Genomic DNA, 20,826 nt, shown 5'->3' on the forward strand with positions numbered 1-20,826 from the left:
AGTGGTGACAAAAATGGTATCTCTATTTTGTATGCCAGTTATGAAAATAGTGGTACCGCTATGTTATATGTCAGTGGTGAATACACTGGTAAACCAATGTTACATGTCAGTGGTGACAACAATGGTATCTCTATGTTGTATGTCAGTGGTGAACATAGTGGTACCCCTATGTTAATGTCAGTTGTGAAAACAATGGTACCCCTACGTTGTATGTAAGTGGTCAACACTGTGGTACCCCAATGTTGTATGCAAGTGGTGAAAACAGTAGTACTCCGATGTTATATGTCAGTGCCCCAATTTTGTGTGTCAGTGGTAAAGACGGTGGTACTCCTATGTTATGTACTATTAAAATCAACAGAAACATGCTTAGCTTCATGATTTCGAATATTTCTAGGCGTGCTTGGAGAAGTGTTGCTAAGTTTCGAACCTTGTTTCAGTCTTAGATGTATGCGAAAGTTTGTGTAAGCAATAGCACAGGACAGTGTTTTCTTAGAGCTTTAATTCCAGAGAAGCTCCCAGGTGTCTGGGCCATGGGACAAAATAACGACAAATAATAGTGCTTTCCCTTTGATGAAGAATAAATAATAGTTTGGCGTTGCTTAAATACTATACTAAGCTTAAATCAACTCTGTCCGTCTGTCTCTCTGTTTGTCTGGTAAAAAGTTTGTACACATTATTCCTCCCACACCCAATCTCGGATCAAGCTGAAATTTTCCTCAATTATTTCTTTGACCTGACAGCACAATAATCAATTTAAAAAAAACAATTATTGGTAAATATTTGAAATCGCACAGATTAATTATTGTTAGTCTAGATCTATTACAAATTTAATCACATGACTAATCCAAACTAAATGATACACATAAAAAAGTACTTTTTTGTATTTTGTTTGTTTTGTCATAAAAATGTAGATATTTGGTTCTATACATAATCAAAACAAGAAGTTAATCTAGTTTCTTTCATTATTCAGTTTTTAAAAATGTAATTTTTTTATTGAATTTCTATAGGACGCATAAACATAGACCATAGACATAGATATATATGTCTATGGATGGGACATTTGTTCTTATTTTGATGAACTTCCGTATTAATTATATCCGGGTCGCCGTCTTGAAATGGCGGTGAGCTGTATTCATAGACATAGATAAATATATATATGTCTAAAATTGTATTCTCATCTCCCTTACTTACGTAAACTTCCTGAGGTCTCGGGAGAATGTTGCGAACGAGTCCTGAATCATTTAATCATTTGACATGCAATATGAATTAGGTTTTATTATAATATTTGTGTATAGATGTCTAAATCTAGATAGATTCTAAATGATAAATCCAATCTAGTAAGATAATCATCATGGGATAGATTCTAAATGATAAATCCAATCTAGTAAGATAATCATCATGGTTTGGATAGATTAAATAGATATTACTTATTCGATAAGCTGATATATCATCTAGATCTTAGACTTCGATCTAATCTACTTGTACTTTTGATTTTGATATTCCCATGCAATTTGGTGCATTGGACGACAAACTGTCTCCATAGTAACCAGCCTACAAGCGATGTTTGCTGCCTCTTCCGGGATTCTTCCCAACTGCTGTGTGCCGCCATGTGCTGACCTTCTTGTTTGCGTTTTCCCTGTTTTGAGGCTTGCGGGACAAGTTCTCTAAGTTCTCCGACAAAATGAATCGCGTGCATCATCTAGATCAGGGAAACTCAAACTACGGCCAGCAGTCCAAATCTGACACGTTGAAGGGTTCTATCCGACCCCTTGAAACTTGTGTCCTCGGTGCATAAAGAAACCTACCTTTCCTCCCAGACAAAAAGGTTGTGCGTCATTGATCTAGATGAAAGATCTAGAATCTAGAATTAATATACCAACACTGAACCATACTTCAGTTGTATCAGGAGAGAGAGATAAGAAAAAAAACCTGCGATCCATTGCGATTCACAATGTAGAATAGATATATAGTTCGTCCATCTTGGTTCGATAATGACCACTTTGTCATCAAGGGGGCTGATGGCTTTGCACTGGGGTTTTGTGTCCCCTCGTGTGGCTGGTGAGACCTATGTGAGCCCGGAATGTTCGGCTGCACACTGGGCAGGTTATTCCAGCTGGAGCTAGTGTCATTGGCTTTGCTTTTCTTCTCGGGCGTTTTTCTTCTGCCAGCGTTGTTCTCCTTTCCTCAGCAACCTGTGTGCCAGTTTTCACAGCGCGACGCCATGATGCTCTGTCATGTGCCTCTGTCTCCCAGGTGGATGGGTCTATGCTGAACACCTCCAGAGAATCTTTGAGGGTGTCACTGAAGCGTTTTCTTTGACCACCTTTCCTTCGATTAGTTGGCCGTACAAGAGTCGTTAGAGATGCGGCGGTCTTCCATTCTGCAGACCTGTCCTGCCCATCGCATCTGGGACTGTATCAGGATTGTGTGGATGCTTTGCAGACCTGCTCTTCGAAGGACTTCAGTAGAATAGATAATGCTAATTTCTATGACATGTTTTACTTAAGGTTTTATCATGTTTTCACATCGCATCAACATACATTTACTTTCAACAGGCTAACTCGCGGACATTCAACCACGAATAAGAATCCGTATAACCTGGAAGGTGACTTGACCATTTGGATCAGCATACAAATCTATATATTACACTTTTTTTTTACTAATCCAATATTCAATAACGCGTTGTTGAGTACAATCTGTGTTTCTATCTGGAAAGACAAGTCCAGGTGTATTGCTGGTGGAAATGTATTTGCATTAGAGGCAGCAAAATAATTGGATGAAACTGTATGGCTGTATTTTAGGGCTATCAGAGAAGCTTGCCTATCTTTTTTAAGGCCGCCTTCGCCCCTTTTCTCTTGGCGAAATTCATACCTTCGATTCCCCCCAACATTGTTGCATTGATAGCCGGACTTAAGAGACATCTCTGTTGGTAAATCTTGAACGTGCAAAATGTCTGGTTAACTCCGCAAGGTCAGTGTAAATGATGCCCTTGGGAATTCTTTCGTCTGGCATAGACACCGTGTACGGTGGCAATGTTCAAGGCTATCTGGTTAGAGACATGTGTTTTTTAGGAACATGCTAATCATGTGTCGATAAAAAGCGAACAATGGTAGCCACTTATGATGACCAGCTCTCACTTCCATAAAGCAGAATGCTCAATAAACAGATAATGTACATTATCATTCGGCGTGAAAAAATGTTTTTCTACAAAGCTTATATCAACTCACTCTGTGTGTCTGGTAGAAAGTTTATACATTTATTTCTCCCACACCCATTCTCGGATCAAGTTGAAACTTCTCAAAATTATTCATTGGCATAAATAAGACATAAATCACTAAAAAAATTAACCAACTAGTCAATTAATTACTGGTAATTATATATTTGTGTTTGATACCATCAAGGGTAATTAATCATTAGGGTTTCGTCCCCTTATATAATTTAAATTGCTATTTCTCCCACATCTATTCTCCAATCAAGTGGAAACTTTATTTTATTGTATCTAACAAAACATAAGTCAATTTTAAAAATCAACTAATAAGTCAATTAATGATTTGCAATAATTATCTCGTTTGATCTCGAATAAGAGATATAATATCTTTATTACTGAAAGATGTAGTTGTAAGTCCGGAGTTCTTTCCCTTAGATAAGTTTGCTTTTTTTTTGTTATTGATTTTTTTTTTATTTTAAATTTTTCTTGTTTCATATTTTTTTTATCGATTTTTTATTAAATTTTAGATTTTTCTTGTTTCATATTTCTTGCAGTCAATTTTGTGAGATGTCTCTCTGTTACAGTCTGTGTTAGAACTCGGTGTCGCCATGTTCCTAGAGAGGCTCGCTCCCGCAGTCGCCTTTATAGTCATTGGTCAGCCATTGATAAGCCAGTAGTCCACCTCAGGTCATCCATTGGTCAGTTGAAAACATCACTGTTCGCACACTACGAATCAGATTGAAATTTTGGAAACATGGGAAAATCAGTCGAAGTTCCTACATCTACCAACAAGAGCACCCAGGCTCCCCAGAGCAGATTCAATATGCTGGAACCCATAAATATACTTCTTATAACAATGATCATTTCTATGGTAACAACTTTGACTTTACAAAGCTTATATTAACTCACTCTGTCTGTTTGTCTGGTAAAAAATGTGTACACGTTATTTATCCCACATCCATTCTCGGATCAAGTTGAAACTTAGTGCAATTATTCATTGGCATAAACAAGACATTAATCAATTTTTTAAAAGTTACAAACTAGTCAATTAATTACTGGTAATTAATTATTTTGTTTAATGCCAGAAAGGAAAATAGTTCTTCACTATTTACAGATATGACTAAATATGTATGGTTTCGTCCCCTTACACTTGTACACTTTATTTTTCCGAAACCCATTCTTGGATCAAGTTGAAACTTTAAACACTTTTTTATGTACCTAACAAAACATGAATAAATTTGAAAAATTAACCAATTAGAAAATTAATTATTGGTAATTAAGTATTTAGTTTGATATCGAATAAGGGGAAATAAATTCTAAATTATTGAGAGATATAAGTGTAGTGCGGAGTTCTTCTCCTTAGAGAGTTTGTTTTTTTTTAAGTATTTTTTAAAAGTATTTTCTTAAAGCCCAATTGAGTAGATCTCCATGCTATTCTAAAACAGTCCACTTCCACAGACATTACATACGAATTGAACATTTGGTTACTTACTTATTTATAATGAACTTTTTTTTTAATTATTCGCACGTGCAAATATTAGTATACTCTTTGTATTAAAAACTATCATGCTGAAGTAGAGATTTCCCCTTGATGCAAATCCTTTGTTTAACATGGCTCAGTCTTGGAGCCCATCAAATCCTTTGTTTAACATGGCTCAGTCTTGGAGCCCATCAAATCCTTTGTTTAACATGGCTCAGTCTTGGAGCCCATCAAATCCTTTGTTTAACATGGCTCAGTCTTAAAGCCCATCAAATCCTTTGTTTAACATGGCTCAGTCTTAAAGCCCATCAAATCCTTTGTTTAACATGGCTCAGTCTTAAAGCCCATCAAATCCTTTGTTTAACATGGCTCAGTCTTGGAGCCCATCAAATCCTTTGTTTAACATGGCTCAGTCTTGGAGCCCATCAAATCCTTTGTTTAACATGGCTCGGTCTTAAAGCCCATCAAATCCTTTGTTTAACATGGCTCGGTCTTGGAGCCCATCAAATCCTTTGTTTAACATGGCTCAGTCTTAAAGCCCATCAAATCCTGTGTCATGTGTATTTTTTTCTGATTTCAGTTTTGGGGAATTTTTATGGTCATCAGTGGTTGCATAATAAGATTTTTCAGCTTCACCTTGCTGAACGGTCTGATCGAATCCTCCAAGGAAATTTCGACGGAGAAGAAGTTTGCCAAGAATTCAGCTGGCCAGGATGTGACGCCACTCATGACTGAAGCGAAGACTATGCCAGATATAGGAGACTGGTAAGGGGAAATACAATGATTCATTGGCAAAGACAAGACATGAATCACTAACAAAAAAACTAAAAGTAACCAATTAGTCTATTAGTAGCTGTTAATTTTTTTTAATACCGACAAGGAAAATTAATTATTCAGTATCCAGAGAAATTGCTTAATATTTATGGTTTTGTTAGCTTAGATAATTTTACATGTTATTTTACCCACCCCTATTATGGGATCAAGTTGAAACTGTAAATAATTATTTATTGTACCTAATAATACACCGGTGTTTTTGAAGATCCATAAAGTTAATTGATTATTTTGGAAATTAATTATTTTGTTTTATATCAAAGAGTGGAAATAACTTCTCCATTTTGAGAGATATAGTTGTAAGTACGGAGTGATTTCTTCCCCCTTAGCTTAGTTTTTTAAAGTATTTATTTGTATTCTATACATTAGACTTTCGGCTTATTTCATCAACCCAGATCTCCAGCTCGTTTTGTTATGCTAATTGTACGAGTTTGTATTAACAAATTTCACTTTTCTCATTGACATTTTCAGGCTATTTGTCTTAGGTTCTGTGGTCATTTCTAACGGATCATTGACCATCATCTACTCTCTGCTTTGTTTCATCGCCGCCTTTAAGGATTTGAAGATAATTCTTGCTGGTGTAAGTTCATCATCATCATCATCTTTCTTTTGCGGTTCTCGTGGAGCATACGGCCTCAGTTAAAAAAAAAACACGCCACTTTCCACGGTCTCTTGCTAGTTTTTTAATGACTTCCCAGCTCTTTCCTGTCCTCTCGGCTTCATCTAGTACACTGCGTCGACACGTTCTTTTTGGTTAATATCAGTTAATATCAATTTACTTTAGCTCTAGCTAGTGTCCCCCTTCAAGAATATGAAGCTAACAACATTAGCTCGAGTTACTCTCCTGGTCTGTGCTAAAGCCAACATTTGGTTAATTCCGCTTCCGTCAGTGTTTATACACGTTGTTGGCTCTCAACAAAGAACTAAACACCTGGAATAAATTGAAACCTATCAGATGGTCAGTACTACCCAGAGCCAGATTTAAGACAGTGCAAGACTGTTCTACCATCAGTTGCCTCACGTTCATTTTGTTAACAATACAGTTCGATAACAAGGGCAATGGGGTTATGTATACAAGTATTATATCTCTTTCTTCACAAATAGAGCATGCTTTTATATTTATTAAGGAGGCGCGGTGGCTAAGTGGTATGGCACTTTGCTTTCGAATCGAATTCGACTCCTGTTGGTGAAGTCGCGAGGTAACGTGGATTGACTTGACTCTGACACCTTCGCTGGCATATAAGGTCCCTAAGACTCTTCTAGAACCCAACGGAACGTCAATCGTCTTTTCTAGTTGATCACATGACCGTTTCCAACGTGACTGGCATGAGTAGTGTTCACTTCAATTGTTTCTTGAAACTTAGCCCGTCATCGCGGTTGACCTTAGCCACTCGTCACGGTTGACCGCTCGTGTATCGTTGACCAGAATTATAACAATATATATATATATATATATCTTTAATGACATAATTATTGTGTGACATTTTCTATTTCGTCACTTCCAGGATATCGTCTTGATCTTCGTCACCATTGCTCTCCTGGTCTACATCGTTCAAATTATTTACAATCCATTCTTCGGGGTAAGTTCAACAAAATTTGGCATCCGGAGGAAATGTGGCAGAGTGGTATAGCACTTGGCTTTCGAACAGGATGGTCCTAGGTTCAAATCCAGTGAAGACTGGGATTTTTAATTTCGGGAGCATCTGAGTTCACCCAGCTCTAATAAGTCAGATTACATGGCACAAATTAACATTCTGCTGGCCACCTGACACCTTTGCTATCTTTTGATCACAGAAACAGATGACCTTAACATCATCTGCCCTATAGATCTTCTATCCTATAGACCGTATGTTCTGAAAGAGGAGCTTTACTTTCACTCTTTTATTTTAAATCCTTTGAGTGGATGATGGACCATGTATATTCAATCCAATTCTCAACCAATCCAACAAAATCTTATCCACTTTTTAGTCATTGTTTATAGTTGCCAAACGTTTAAAACATTTTATACTTCAAATATTTTAAAATGCTGTTCCCGTTGATCTTATTACACTTAGTGTTGTTTCCTTTAGTAATTGTCAGAAGATCCTTAATTAAACCCATTTATCATCTTCATCATCATCTAACTTCATGGGTGAAGTCTAGAGTCCTTCTTCCTAAAGTTTTGGACATAAAAAATCCTACACAATGAAAGCTAGTCACAAGTGTGAGAGTTTGGCTTACCAGGCCTGTCGAAACGGAATTCAGCAAGTCAAAAGTGGTATGATACATAAGGTCGTCTTCATCCCCGCAGAATGCACACTGTAATTCGAAGTTTGGCCTGAACCTTGCAGTGTACGAATCAACGGGACAATGCCCCGCACTAAGCTGTATTTTTTTTTCAAGCCTGGGCAGCTTCCACCATTGGGAGACACAGGGCCCCTCATACTCATAAGGCTCCAAAACTTTGCAGGCTTTTTGTAGCTTCTTCACGACATACTGGAAGATTATTTTACATTGAGACGCACAGCATAACGGCGTTAATTCAATTTTGAAACAGAACTTCAAAATGTATAGACTTGATACAGAACTACAAAATGTATAGACTTGATACAGAACTTCAAAATGTATAGACTTGATACAGAACTACAAAATGTATAGACTTGATACAGAACTTCAAAATGTATAGACTTGATACAGAACTACAAAATGTATAGACTTGATACAGAACTACAAAATGTATACATACTTCTAATTAGAGGAATAAACCTAGTATATAATTAACATGTTCACTATAAGTAAGAAGAAGGTTATCTAAGGGGGATATTTTTTCCCTTCGAAAAAAAATATTTTTTATCTTTTCATGCAGTTTCATGAGATCGCTAAAAATCAATTGACCAGCAAAATCCAAAGCTCTTATACAATAGAATCTGGCAACAACACTTTCACAGCCATGATGAACTCTATTATGGTGTTGGTGAGTTGATACCATTCAATTGTGGGTAGTTGATTCCTGAACAAACTTCGTACCGTACCATGACTCCAATCACTTTTAATATACGACTAAAGGGCAGCTAGCAGCTGAGAATCTCTCCATCAATCTGTCGACATGTTTACCGGCGTATTGTGATGTTCATTGTAGGAGACGCGGAGACTGAGCGGTATAGCGCGTGTCTTCCGAACCGAGGTCTCGGGTTAGAATCTTGGGGAAGACTGGGAATTTTAATTTCGAGATCCTTGGGCTCCTCTGAGTCCACCCAGCTCTGATGGGTACCTGACATTAGTTGGGGAAAAGTAAAGGCGGTTGGTCGTTGTACTGGCCACATGACACCCTCGTTAACCGTAGGCCACAGAAACAGATGACCTTTACATCATCTGCCCTTTAGATCGCAAGGTCTGAAAGGGGAATTTTACTTTTTTAACTTTTTAATGTTCATGGTAGACTAGTGATGTGCATAATATTTTAAAAAAAAAATACTTAAAATAAATTTTGGCGGGATATTTTAAATATTGGAAATTTTGAATAAGATTTAATGATATCGAATTTAAAATAATGCGATGTTTGAAGATGGGAGTGTTTTGATACTTGTTAGTCCTAATGTGGTCACATCGGGATGTAGTTGATCTTCAGAGTAGAATATAGTCAACCTAGATCTTTACCCGACACGGCTCTTTCTAGGTTTCACTAGTGAAAACATCAGGCACATGGAACTCGGATACCAAAAGTCGGCTGTTAAGTAATCTGCGATAATAGATGCCGTCAATATATAAACTTTCGACAATCATAGACAGTCTGCTACATACACAAGAAAAAGGGGTGTGGTCGTTGTCGCATGCTGACAACTACTTGGATTCACAGCCTCTGGGTGGAGACCAAGGTCAATGAGCTGCTCAGAGAGCACGACTGCCCAATGGACAGAGAAACGTGATTTGTTTAGCGTGACTGTTTCCCGGGGGGGGGGGGTCAGAGGATTTGGCATTTCTTTTTTTTTTCTTTCCCCTTTTTTTTTCATTTAGTCGAAATAATGTGGAAAGGTCCTGATATAATAAGCGGCAGACGACTTCGTATAACTCATATATATCTTGTGTCCCAACAGAAACAGTGTTGCGGTATCAGAGGCGCAGGTGATTTCAAAAATTTAACCTTTATTGACAACACATATAGTTACCCGGAGAAATATCAGTTCATGGTAAGTTGACGTCATCAAAATGTGTGCGTCATTAACCCTTTTATTCAAGGTGTATGTAGTTTTCAAACTAAATGTGTCTGCAAAAGTTTATAAAATGGAAAGAACCGCTCAATAACTGTTATTTCACTTGAACACTGCAAGAATTATTTCTTCTTATTATTATTACTATTGTAATATTTATTTTTGAGTGCTAGGATGTGATGAATTTTTGATGTTACGATGACATTATGTTGATCAGACCATGCGTTTCTGATTATGTAATTTATTATAGATTTGTACTGTTAAACTATTAATGAGCACTTAAAATAATATCGTAATGCCAGAGATTCAAATGTTAACTATGAATTCAAAACAACTAAGATCATTTTACAAAATACAAAAGCTTTATTTCTGGAACTAGAAATCAATTTAATAAAATACACTCTGTACAATACAATGAAATGAAACAAGTTTTTACTTTCACCGTTCCAGCTCCTCACTGAATGTTCCCGTCCTTGAAATACGTTTGACCCTCTACCCTTATGAGTCAAGTCATTGATTAACACGCATGACTAGATTGACACATACAATATTTAGGACGTAATTATCTTCTTTGTTTGAAGTGACGTCTGTAATCTATAAGATAAGATACCCCTCTCTATATTTGGAAAACAATCAACCTCTCTCTTTTTATGGTATGGAATTAACTTGCCGCCGTGATGCAAATATTCAACCAATGAATGCATTAATAATGGGCGTGCACGCCTCTGTTCCGTGAAACTAGACAACAATATAACCATGAGCTTCCGCTGCAGGCGCTGCAGAAATCTAAAAATAAACTTAGTTTAACGACTGCTTTATGCTACATGACACCTATAATTAATTAATTAACACCAATTGATCAACTGATTGGTTATTTTCTTTTATTGATTCATGTGTTGCCAACGACAATGAATAATTGTACAAAGTTTCAACTAGACCCGAGGAGGCGGAGTTGCTATAAGCTTTATAAAATCAAACTCAGAGAACTAAACACTTTCTTGCTACAAGTTACTTTCCATATTTGAACACGAGTCCAGATCTGGCACGCTCTTTAAGACAACGAATCGGGGGATAGATTGATGGAGTGTCGAATTTAATTGAGAATAGAAACAATCGCATGGACGCCCTATTGACCACTGTTGCCAACTAAATAGCTGCCTGGTCTTGCGGTTTCTTCGCTGAACTGTCGTTCGGACGTATCAATGGTCCCTGGTTCTCCCATCCCCCGTCTTCCTGTGGGAGGGTTGGACTAGGAAGTAGTTTATCTTCAAGGCACATCCGAAACCTGTAAAACAAACAAATTACAGTGATTACTTTGTGATACAAGAGAAACTAGCTTTGAAATGTGATTCTTTAATGTTGAAATGTGCGCACCAATCATTATTAAAAAGACTTTGCTTATCAATACGTCCAGATTCACCAAAAACGTTAGCTATTTATGGACGTATCTCCATGTATGAAAATATCAAATTAATTATCCTAAACCACTTTAGTATTCATTCATTCTTCACATTTCTTATTCCATATGCTAGGACGAATTCTTACAAGCGTTCCTTTTTCTCTAGTGCCGTCAGAGAATGGAATGGGTTGCCTGAATCAGCCAGGAAAACCAGCGACTTATCAGAGTTAAAGTCACTGATTAACATGCATGACTAGATAGACACATGAAATTAGTAGGATGTAATTATCTTTTAAAGCAGTGATGCCCAACCTAATCCGACCTGCGGGCCTTTTTAATTTCCGACACTCGTGTCGCGGGCCACATGACCGCAATGGTACAAAAACGAAATGAAATCGACCTGTAACAATTTGATTAGAAAATAGAGGATCTAGCACTTACATTAATTAATGGGATATCTACAAGTTATCTTTTTTTACGCGTCGGAAAATAGCTTAATACTTAAAATGTCAGCAACAGCTAGCTAGCTGACGCCTTTTTTTTTTTTTTTGGGGTCTCTTTTTGTTAAATTTTCCCATAAATCCTTCCATCTCTAAGTGTAACTTAACATTTTTTCTATTCGCGGCTCAAACCAAGAATGCCTTCATATCTGTTTTATAATGCTGTTTATATGTTGTTGTTGTTTTTTAAGCTACTTTCTGTACAAATCAAATATGTTGCCTTATGATCATGTTCCACTAAAAGTAAAAGCTCCGTTCAACTTTTCCTGGTAGATTCTACAGAGTTCACTTGCATTTTCTTTCCATTGCATAAAATTACCATTGTTAAATGTCATGGTACCAATCAATCAGAGATAACGTCAGGACCCTAATGTTCATAAGATAATTTTTTCGACCTTTTTTGTTTTTGGAAAGGGAGAAGGGATTTTCTACACTTTGTGCCGACGTTTCGGCGGGCCGGATAGAACCACGTCGTGGGCCGGATCTGGCCCGCGGGCCGCATTTTGGGCATCACTGTTTTAAAGTAACGTCTTTTAAAGTAGCGACCGTAATCTATAAGAAGAGGATAATAAACAAGACAATGTGAACGAACTCTGACTGTGATGACTATACTAAGGAGACCCGTACTTGTCAATTTTTCACTATGGCTCTGCTTGTCTTGCCATGTGATTTTTTAGAGCACGGCCGAGGCAGAGCAAATGGAGTTTTGAGGTTTCGTTCTATATCTCCATGGTGTCCGTATCTCAAGCGCTCATTACGCATGCGCTGTTCGCCGCCATTATAATCATGAATTTTTTTTTTCCAGAGCTCGTTCAGTTGAGTCTAATAAAAGTAGAAGCAGCTTTTCCGAGGCGCTTAAATAGGAGCAGCTTTTCCGAGGCGCTTAAATAGGAGCAGCTTTTCCGAGGCGCTTCTTGAACCCACTCCCTTTGTTTTTTTTTTATATTAAGTTTGTGGTAAATGCTAGAGCTTTGTTGTCAAATAATGCCATCTCAGACGAGACAACATGCACAGATGGATGAAATGATGAGAATTTTTAATTGATTTCGTCACATCCATAAATTTAGAGTATTCCTATTTAAATTGGAATTTGTACTCAATTTAAGATTTAAGTTCTAAAAAAAAAGGGGGGGGGTGGAAAGAGAAAAAGAGAGATCGTTTTACCCAGATCGAGCTCGCGCCTTCACGACTAACAGCTGTCCGTCTCCCTCAGCTACCAACTGCGTGCTGCAAGAGTTCTGTCTTCCAAGGAGAGAGCGAGCGAAAGATTTTCAGACAGCTGCTCAGTTGTGCGCAGAAAGGTTTGGATGATGCCAAGAATGTAAATCTGAAGGTCAGTGATTTCTGAAACATTTTGTTTTACTACATACTTCTAATTAGAGGAATAAACCTAGTATATAATTAACATGTTCACTATTAGTAAGAAGAAGGTTATCTAAGGGAAGAGAACCCGTTGTTACAACTATATTGGCAGAGTAGGAGTTATTTCCCTTATTCTATATCAAATAAAACAATTAATGGACTAATTGCTTGATTTTTTAATTGATTTATTGTTTTGTTAGGTACAATAAATAACATTTTAACTTCAATACGAGAATGGGTGTGGGAGAAATAATTGGCAAAATTATCTAAGGGACCAAACCCTACATGCCTATCTTTAGCCACATCTGTCAATACTGAAAGATTAATTCCCCATGTTGGTGTCAAACAAAAGTATTATTTTACCAATAATTCACTGATTCATGTCTTGCCTATACCAATAAATATGTGTGCCTCTTTAACGTGTTGGCTGAGTGTTGGAGAAATCACGTGTACAGCCTTTTGACAGACAGACAGAGTTAATAGAAGCTTTGTACAAACTATTTCCTAAAGTTACCTAGTGTCGATGGATTTAGAGAAGTAAACTCAAAGCGCATGATTTGGCATAATTAGACAACCAAACACCCTTTTTAATTACAAAGCTAATATCAACTCACTCTGTCTGTCTGTTTATCTGTCTGTCTGGTAAAAAATTTTGAAAATTTTTTTTCTCCGATTTCCCATTCTCGGATCAAGTTAAAACTTTTCACTATTATTCATTAAACCTGACAAGACATGAATCAATCAAAAAATTAACCGGTTAATTAATTATTGTTGATTAATTATTTTGTTTGATATTGAAGTAAGGGTAATAAATACTGCTTAATGAGAGATGTGGATATATATATATGTGTGGATTTAATCCTCTTATTACGTTTTGACACATTTATTTTCTTCCATGTTGAAATTTTGCATAATTATTCATAATCGATGACAATACAAGAATCAATCAATTTACCAATTAATTAACTAATTGGTACTAATTAATTAATTTTGTTTTAAATAGCAGTAAGGGAGCTAAACACTGTCAGTTTCAGATAAATTGCTGTAATAAGAGGTTCTTTCCCTTAGATAAGCTTTGTTTTTAAAAAATAATCTTTTTCTCTATTGCTTGTTTTTTTATTTTGTTTAGGCATAAGTTATTCGGGTGGGGGGGGGCGAAGGGGGCGGAGGGTTCTAATTAACAAAAAATAATTGGTTTTCTCAGCCTACATAAACAATGCTTTTTTTTTCTGGGTACCTGGATCTATTTCTCGACCATTGAATCGATCGATTAAAGAATGCCGTCAAATAGAAAAGCCACCTAATAAAAAATGTCGTCTAATAGAAACACCGTCTAATAGAAAAAGCGTCTAATTGAAAGGCTATCTTGTTTGATTGTTTTCTCAGGGCTGTTACGACGAAGTTTTCAGACATATTCAAGCTCGACATAGAGGTTGGCTCAGCACTGCCTTCATACTTATGATACTGATATCGGTAGGCCTGATTCTTAATACCTTCACTGTGTTCTTTCATGATGTAAGATACACATCTGAATGTGGATTTGTTTCGATTTACATATCTATGTCATAATAAGTTTAATTTATCAATCAGTTTGGACCACTCAAGACTAACAATACTTAATCTGTGAGATTAGAAATAGTTTTACCTATTGCGTTTGTTCAGCGCCATTTCGTGTTTTTAGCTTTCTCAGTGCGCTAAGTCGAGAACATCCCATTTAGGAATTTGTCTATGCCACAGACCTATATATATTATATCTATGGAAATCTTTTAAAACTACACAAAAAGTCGTGAAAAACGCTTTTAAAAAGATGAAACAAGGCGTTGTTTTGTAAGGTAATTATAAGAAGTAAAGTGTTTTTTTCAAGCCTAACCTATGTAACATATAATTTATATCTAGATCTAGTAATTAAACATCGAAAATAAGTTGTAGTATAAACTGAATTAGTCCCTTTTATAGGTCGTCATCTGAGTCTTAGTGACCACAACATGAAAAACAGAAGACCATAGAAACAATATATAATTATACAATCTACCTTGTTCAGAAGCTTTCTACTAGCAGAGTGGTTATAGTGTTGGCTTGAGATGACATAAACCAAGAGTTCGAATTCAGGTCGTTCCTCCTTTTTTTTTTCTTTTTTTTTTTTATACATGCTTTTTTTGTGTGTTAGTCTGGATAACAAATTTAATGACATGACTGATCCAAACTAATTGATACAAGTACGCTTGATATAAGCTTTGTTTTTGTTGTTTGAAGTATTGTTGTGTATATTTACTTCTTTACTTTCCCTTCCTTAGTCTCGTTCAAGTCCATCCCATGATGCTGTCTTCCCATCGCTTCTTTGGTCTGCCTCTCTTTCTTCGCGAGCTTCGAGCAACCCTTGATGCTTAGAAATAGTTTGACCTAATATAAGCTTAGTTTATAGTGCTCCCAAACAGATACTCTTGGCCGCTGAATTCAAGTATCACTTCCTCAAATGGAAAGAATCGATATATAATTGCTCCACATATAGTTTAGGCCCATGAATTCAAGTATCACTTCCTCAAATGGAAAGAACACTCCTCCACATGTACTTTGGGCCCATGAATTCAAGTATCACTTCCTCAAATGGAAAGAATCGATATATAATTGCTCCACATATAGTTTAGGCCCATGAATTCAAGTATCACTTCCTCAAATGGAAAGAACACTCCTCCACATGTACTTTTGGCTCATGTTTTCCAGTAACTACCCCCCCCCTTCCCGGCCAAATTATAGGAATACGGCATAAACGTTCTTTAACCATTTTTTGGGGGCAGTTCTGTATCTGGCACAGTGGCGTACCAAAGGTAAGGGAATGAAAGCCGCACGGCCATAAGAGCGTATGTGTCGCTGAAGCGGGTATTAAAACACTTCAACAATTAAAATTCATTTTAACCTATGTGAGAGCTTTCTTTGGACAGGAGCGTTTGTCTGAATATCAATTTTGTTTTGTTTTTAAATGAGCTACTTTGTTTACCTGATGAGATCTCTATCCGGATCACATTTTGCAGGCTGGTCAAGTAGGTCTGACCATTCTTTCCATGCTGACAACTGGCCCACCACCTCAAAAGATCATCTTCGCATCTGTCCCGACGGTGGACAAAAGGGACGCTGCGATTGAAGTGTCCATGTCGCCCCTTTACGCACCAACACCGAGAGCCCCGGTATACATAGTTGAAGACGCGCCAATCAAGGTCATCTTAAAGAAAACCTTCAGGCCTTACAGTGTCGTCAGTGACTATCCCCAAGCGGACCCGAAGAGAATCCGGTCTACGGAGATCTGGTAGTTAAAGTCAGTATCCATTTTTAGCGGCCTCCAAAAGGGGAAAAGACGCTATTAGTTTTGTGTGGCCTGTTTGTCCGTCTGTCCGTCCGTCCGTCCCGTTTAGATCTCAGAAACTAGAAGAGAAAATGAAAACCGTACTTCATGATATTTTAGATCATTCAAAGTTCTGATGCAACGGCTACTTTTTCTTTTCCGAACCATCTAATTTTAAAAATTATCTAAGCAAGCAGATTTTTTTATAAAAATACACCACTTTTAAAACTATTCACTATTAATAGTAAGAAATACGGGAGGCTCTTTACTAGGGAAGACGACTACCCACCATATTTTAACACATGTATGCAAACGGTTTTAGATTTTTTGTCAAAAAAAATGTTTACATTTGTATTGCAAAGTTAAGTAAGTTCTGTCATACTACTACATTTACACTAAAAAATGTTAACAATTTTTTTAAAGAAAAAATCTATTTAGTATGCATATAAGTTGGACATAATTTAAACGAACAATTAATAAGTAGATTTTCATATTGCCGCGTGAATTTGTCTTTCATAACAACACTGGGTTTTGAATAAGAGATTGACTCTTTACAAAACAATTAGATCAATTAGATATTCAGTATAAGACATCAGTTAGGCCAGGTTCACATCTAACTTCACATTCACTTTCACCTATCCTTTGGACCGCTGGGGCACCACACAAGATCTGTAAACCTTCTTTCTCCATTTTTCTCTGTCATTTGTCTTTGATAGAATTTCATTCTGATGTCCTTTCTGAAAATATTGAAACCTGCCTTTTTACCTGCCTGGGTAGACCACTTCGGGGGCCGATTTTGAGTTTGTGTTTCCACACAAACTGTCTTTGTAACCTTGTTATTTGAGCTTTTTTCTCGTTTTATTATTTCAGTTTTCTCTCTATAATATGGATAGCCTATTTGAACAATAATATATTCTTGTGTCACTGCTAATGCGGAAATGGGAATGCTGTGAACAGTTTTAACAAGTTCCCTGATTATAACGGAAGTCATGATTAGTTCCTTAAAGAGATAGGGATCGATGGATCAATAGATAGATAGATAGATAGATAGATAGATAGATAGATAGATAGATAGATAGATAGATAGATAGATAGATAGATGGATAGATAGATAGATAGATAGATAGATAGATAGATAGATAGATAGATAGATAGATAGATAGATAGATAGATAGATAGATAGATAGATAGATAGATAGATAGATAGATAGATAGATAGATAGATAGATAGATAAATACTGACTGACAGACAGACAGACAGACACTGGTGGGTTGATTTATCGCCTCTTGGCTTGTGGTTCATGTTTCAATTGTGTTCTAGTGACTTAGCCTCTGGAATCAGGCCAATTCATTCACGTGTGCCTTGGATAGAGGATCCGGCTGACTATTAAAACTGCCACGAGTAGGTACGAGGGTCCTGTTAGCCTTCGTTGTCCCCCTCGGAGAAAGAGAATTCTAACGTCTTAATCTTGAGAACAAATAATCAGAATCCGATGTCCCTTTGAACAGTTTGTAACGCTATTTAATGTCTTGCCACTGTTTTGTATGTTGAATTATATCATAAGATGCATGTGTGTATCTGTAGATGTGCGGACGTATTTTGATGCATTAACAAAACATTCCCAAGACTGGAGGTTAAAGTCCACCACAGATGACTTGAGTAAATCAGTGAAGACGAAGAAAGTGTACAAAATAGATGGGAGAGAGTTAAAGAGACACTTCATAGCAGGTGACCTTGGAGAAAAGTAAAATATGCAAGCAAAGACTGGGTCCCAACCTAGAGACACTTTGCACAAAGCACCATCTAGCATCACAAGGCAGGCATTGAAGTGGAACCCATAAGTCAAGAGAAAGAGAGGGCGTCCTAGAAATAACTGGTGGCGGGAACTAGAGGCAGACACGTTACAAGTTTTGTTAAATCTGGCACACGATAGAATGAATGGAGCAGGACAGGGGACAGACCTGCACACCTTCTAAGCAAACTTACAAACTTCGACGCAGTATTCATTTGATGTAGGTTTATTGTTTGCGGCATATAGTCGAATAGGGGTGAAGGGATGTAAGCAAGTAATTACCACACTTAAACAGTGTATGTAACTCTAGTACAGAATGGGAACAGTGTATTCTCTTCTCATTAATGAGATGTTTACGGTGTGAAGGTTCTACGCTTAATGCTTGTTTCCAAGCTATCTAGTCTCTGTTAAAAAAAAAGGACATCATTAGTTTCGCGTTCACAGCTTGTCGTCTGATGTGCGTCTCTACGCAATATCTTCACTCAGAAAGATCCTGCTGCTAATTCCAAACCGTGTCGGGTATTCGCCGGGTTATTTTTTTTGTGGACCCATCAGCGGCATCGAGCAGGGAAACTACTGTACGGGCGACAACGTCTCGATCCTAGCTAATGGGCGCCCGTTCAATGCCCCAAGTCTTGCATCAAAAGCCGATTAACGAGTCTGCATCTCATCTCACTTCGGCCAAGACATCTAAAAGGGTGCAACGTCATAGGGAAGGTTGGTACGTGGGAGAGGAGAAATGCTTGTTTTAGACACTTGAAATGTTGAGATGGTTTGTTTTTTTACCCTTAAAGTGCTGAGCTGTTTTACAATGAGTGCATACAAAATGGAATTACAATTCTGGTGTTTTGAGGCTAAACTACCACACGCATTTTAAGGGTTAAGCAAACTTACAAACTACTTCGATGCAATATTAATTTGATGTCTACAAATCATTTCATTCTAGATTTTAGTATTTGTTTTGATCTATCTCCTCTGCAGGTAACTTCCTGATGTACAGAATCTACACCTCACGAACGTTTCCGTAGAGAGTTATGGGATACAGCTACCGAAAGATATTGATTTGCCAATTCTATCAGCCTCAATTTTTGATATTGGTCTCTGATATACTTGTATTTGTAGTTCTTAAATCTCAAACCTGTAAACTTAATTCCCTTTAACACGTATACACTTTCATAAAAACACATGGCCCTGCCCTTCACTATATCACAGTCTTGTCACCCACATTGACAGATCATGATTGATAGAGCAGAACATAGTTTCTATATCGGAATGTCAGCGTTACAGTAGGCCTGAACACTGACCTGCGATGTAGCAACCTGTAGGCAGTTAAGACGTCTCTACCTGCAGTGACGTATCTAGGGTGGGGTAGGGGATGGGGAGAATTTGAAAATCCCCCCGGGCCCCCACTTGAGGAGGGCCTAAATGAGTGGGGGGTTTTTTTCATCGAAATGCACGGGCCCCCATAGAGGTTAAGCCCCCAGGGCCTCCAAATGATGGAAAATTCCTAGCTACGCCCCTGATTACCTGTGACATAGCGATGAGTTATTGGTCTATATTGCCCGCAGGTTGCGACGTCGCAGGTCAGTGTTTAGACCTTCTTTAATGATTTACCTTGATATATTAGTTCCTGGTCAACGTATCTCTTATTCTAATGTATATTCGGTGTCCAGGTTAGGGCTTTAGAAAAGTGGTTTTTAAAGCTTGGAAATGTATGCATATCTGCAAAATGGAAATTTAAATAAATAAAAAAATAAAGAATGGCTATCAATATATTTTCTTAGAGATATTTGAAAACTAAAAGTATCATCTCAAACTAAGGGGGACATAACAAAGTCAAATCAATTATCGACAACTAGAATCAAAGTGCTTCTATGGTATTAGTTTCCAGAAATTAGTAGTTGTTGTTTTAAACTTTTTTTTAGAGTCACTTAGAATCAATGAAACAGTGAAAATAGAGACGTAATGAGGTATTGTTACACAGACCACTCGATACACAGACCACACGATACACAGACCACTCGATACACAGACCACACGATACACAGACCACTCGATACACAGACCACACGATACCTTTACGAATCAGAAAACTGAAGAGGCTTGAACCATGCATTGGAAATCATACAGCTTAGATCAAATGTGATGGATTTAGAATTTTACAATGAGCCACTAATCGGCATCAAAATTTTAGTCTTGATTTGATGTAGGCGAATGCTAGTGAAGACAATGTGCACAATGTTTTCAGCATTAGTGTTACTATAATTGAATCAAACTTATCGTTGACGACAGGTAAAGATGGACAGTAGGGGATTAATTTCGAAAATAGCAGTATCTCAACAACGGCCGTATCTGTAAAGATATAAAACTATGCTTATCATATGTAGGAAGTTCAACTCTGGGCTTATCATCCGTAGGAACTTTAACGTTAAAGCTTACCATCTTTAAGAACTTCAACTGTAGGTTAAATCTAAATAAATCTATTGTGGGCTCGTCTGCTCGTGATCTGTAGGCTTCGTGACAGTAACGATTAAAAAAAAAGATATTTAAAAAATGATATGAAATTCTGGTCTCATTTTCTCATGATTCAAGTTTTCTTGTTTGTTTGTTTGTTGTTGTTGTTGTTGTTGTTGTTTTTTTTGTTGTTTTTATTTGTTAATTGACCGTAATAGTCTTTTCAGTATTTTGAAGAATTCAAACTATACAGATGACTTAATATATGTTTCTG

General features: G+C 37.1%; 1 protein-coding gene across 2 annotated transcripts; it reads left to right on the forward strand.

Moving 5' to 3' along the window:
* The first annotated feature begins 1,038 nt into the window (after positions 1 to 1,038).
* LOC106053377 (uncharacterized) lies at positions 1,039 to 20,632 on the forward strand. 2 transcript variants are annotated; one of them, XM_013208925.2, is made up of 11 exons: positions 1,039 to 1,121; positions 3,793 to 4,079; positions 5,269 to 5,453; positions 5,991 to 6,099; positions 7,025 to 7,099; positions 8,365 to 8,472; positions 9,593 to 9,685; positions 12,819 to 12,938; positions 14,354 to 14,440; positions 15,998 to 16,278; positions 19,080 to 20,632. In XM_013208925.2, the coding sequence occupies exons 2-10, from the start codon at positions 3,963 to 3,965 to the stop codon at positions 16,271 to 16,273; spliced, it is 1,170 nt and encodes a 389-aa protein (XP_013064379.1). In that variant the 5' UTR covers positions 1,039 to 1,121; positions 3,793 to 3,962; the 3' UTR covers positions 16,274 to 16,278; positions 19,080 to 20,632. The 2 variants fall into 2 exon arrangements, with proteins under 2 accessions (XP_013064379.1, XP_055867600.1); XM_056011625.1 differs by lacking the exon at positions 1,039 to 1,121 and adding an exon at positions 1,143 to 1,270.
* The last annotated feature ends 194 nt before the right edge of the window (positions 20,633 to 20,826 follow it).

This window comes from Biomphalaria glabrata, chromosome 14 (assembly GCF_947242115.1).
Source record: "Biomphalaria glabrata chromosome 14, xgBioGlab47.1, whole genome shotgun sequence".
NCBI lineage: Eukaryota > Metazoa > Mollusca > Gastropoda > Planorbidae > Biomphalaria > Biomphalaria glabrata.

Bases quoted from the DNA above. Each gene is read 5' to 3' on its own strand.
- LOC106053377 (XM_013208925.2), top strand. From the start codon at position 3,963: ATGGGAAAATCAGTCGAAGTTCCTACATCTACCAACAAGAGCACCCAG. The intron at 4,080-5,268 runs GTAACAACTTTG...TTCTGATTTCAG, and splicing joins TAACAATGATCATTTCTATG to TTTTGGGGAATTTTTATGGT. The intron at 6,100-7,024 runs GTAAGTTCATCA...CGTCACTTCCAG, and splicing joins TGAAGATAATTCTTGCTGGT to GATATCGTCTTGATCTTCGT.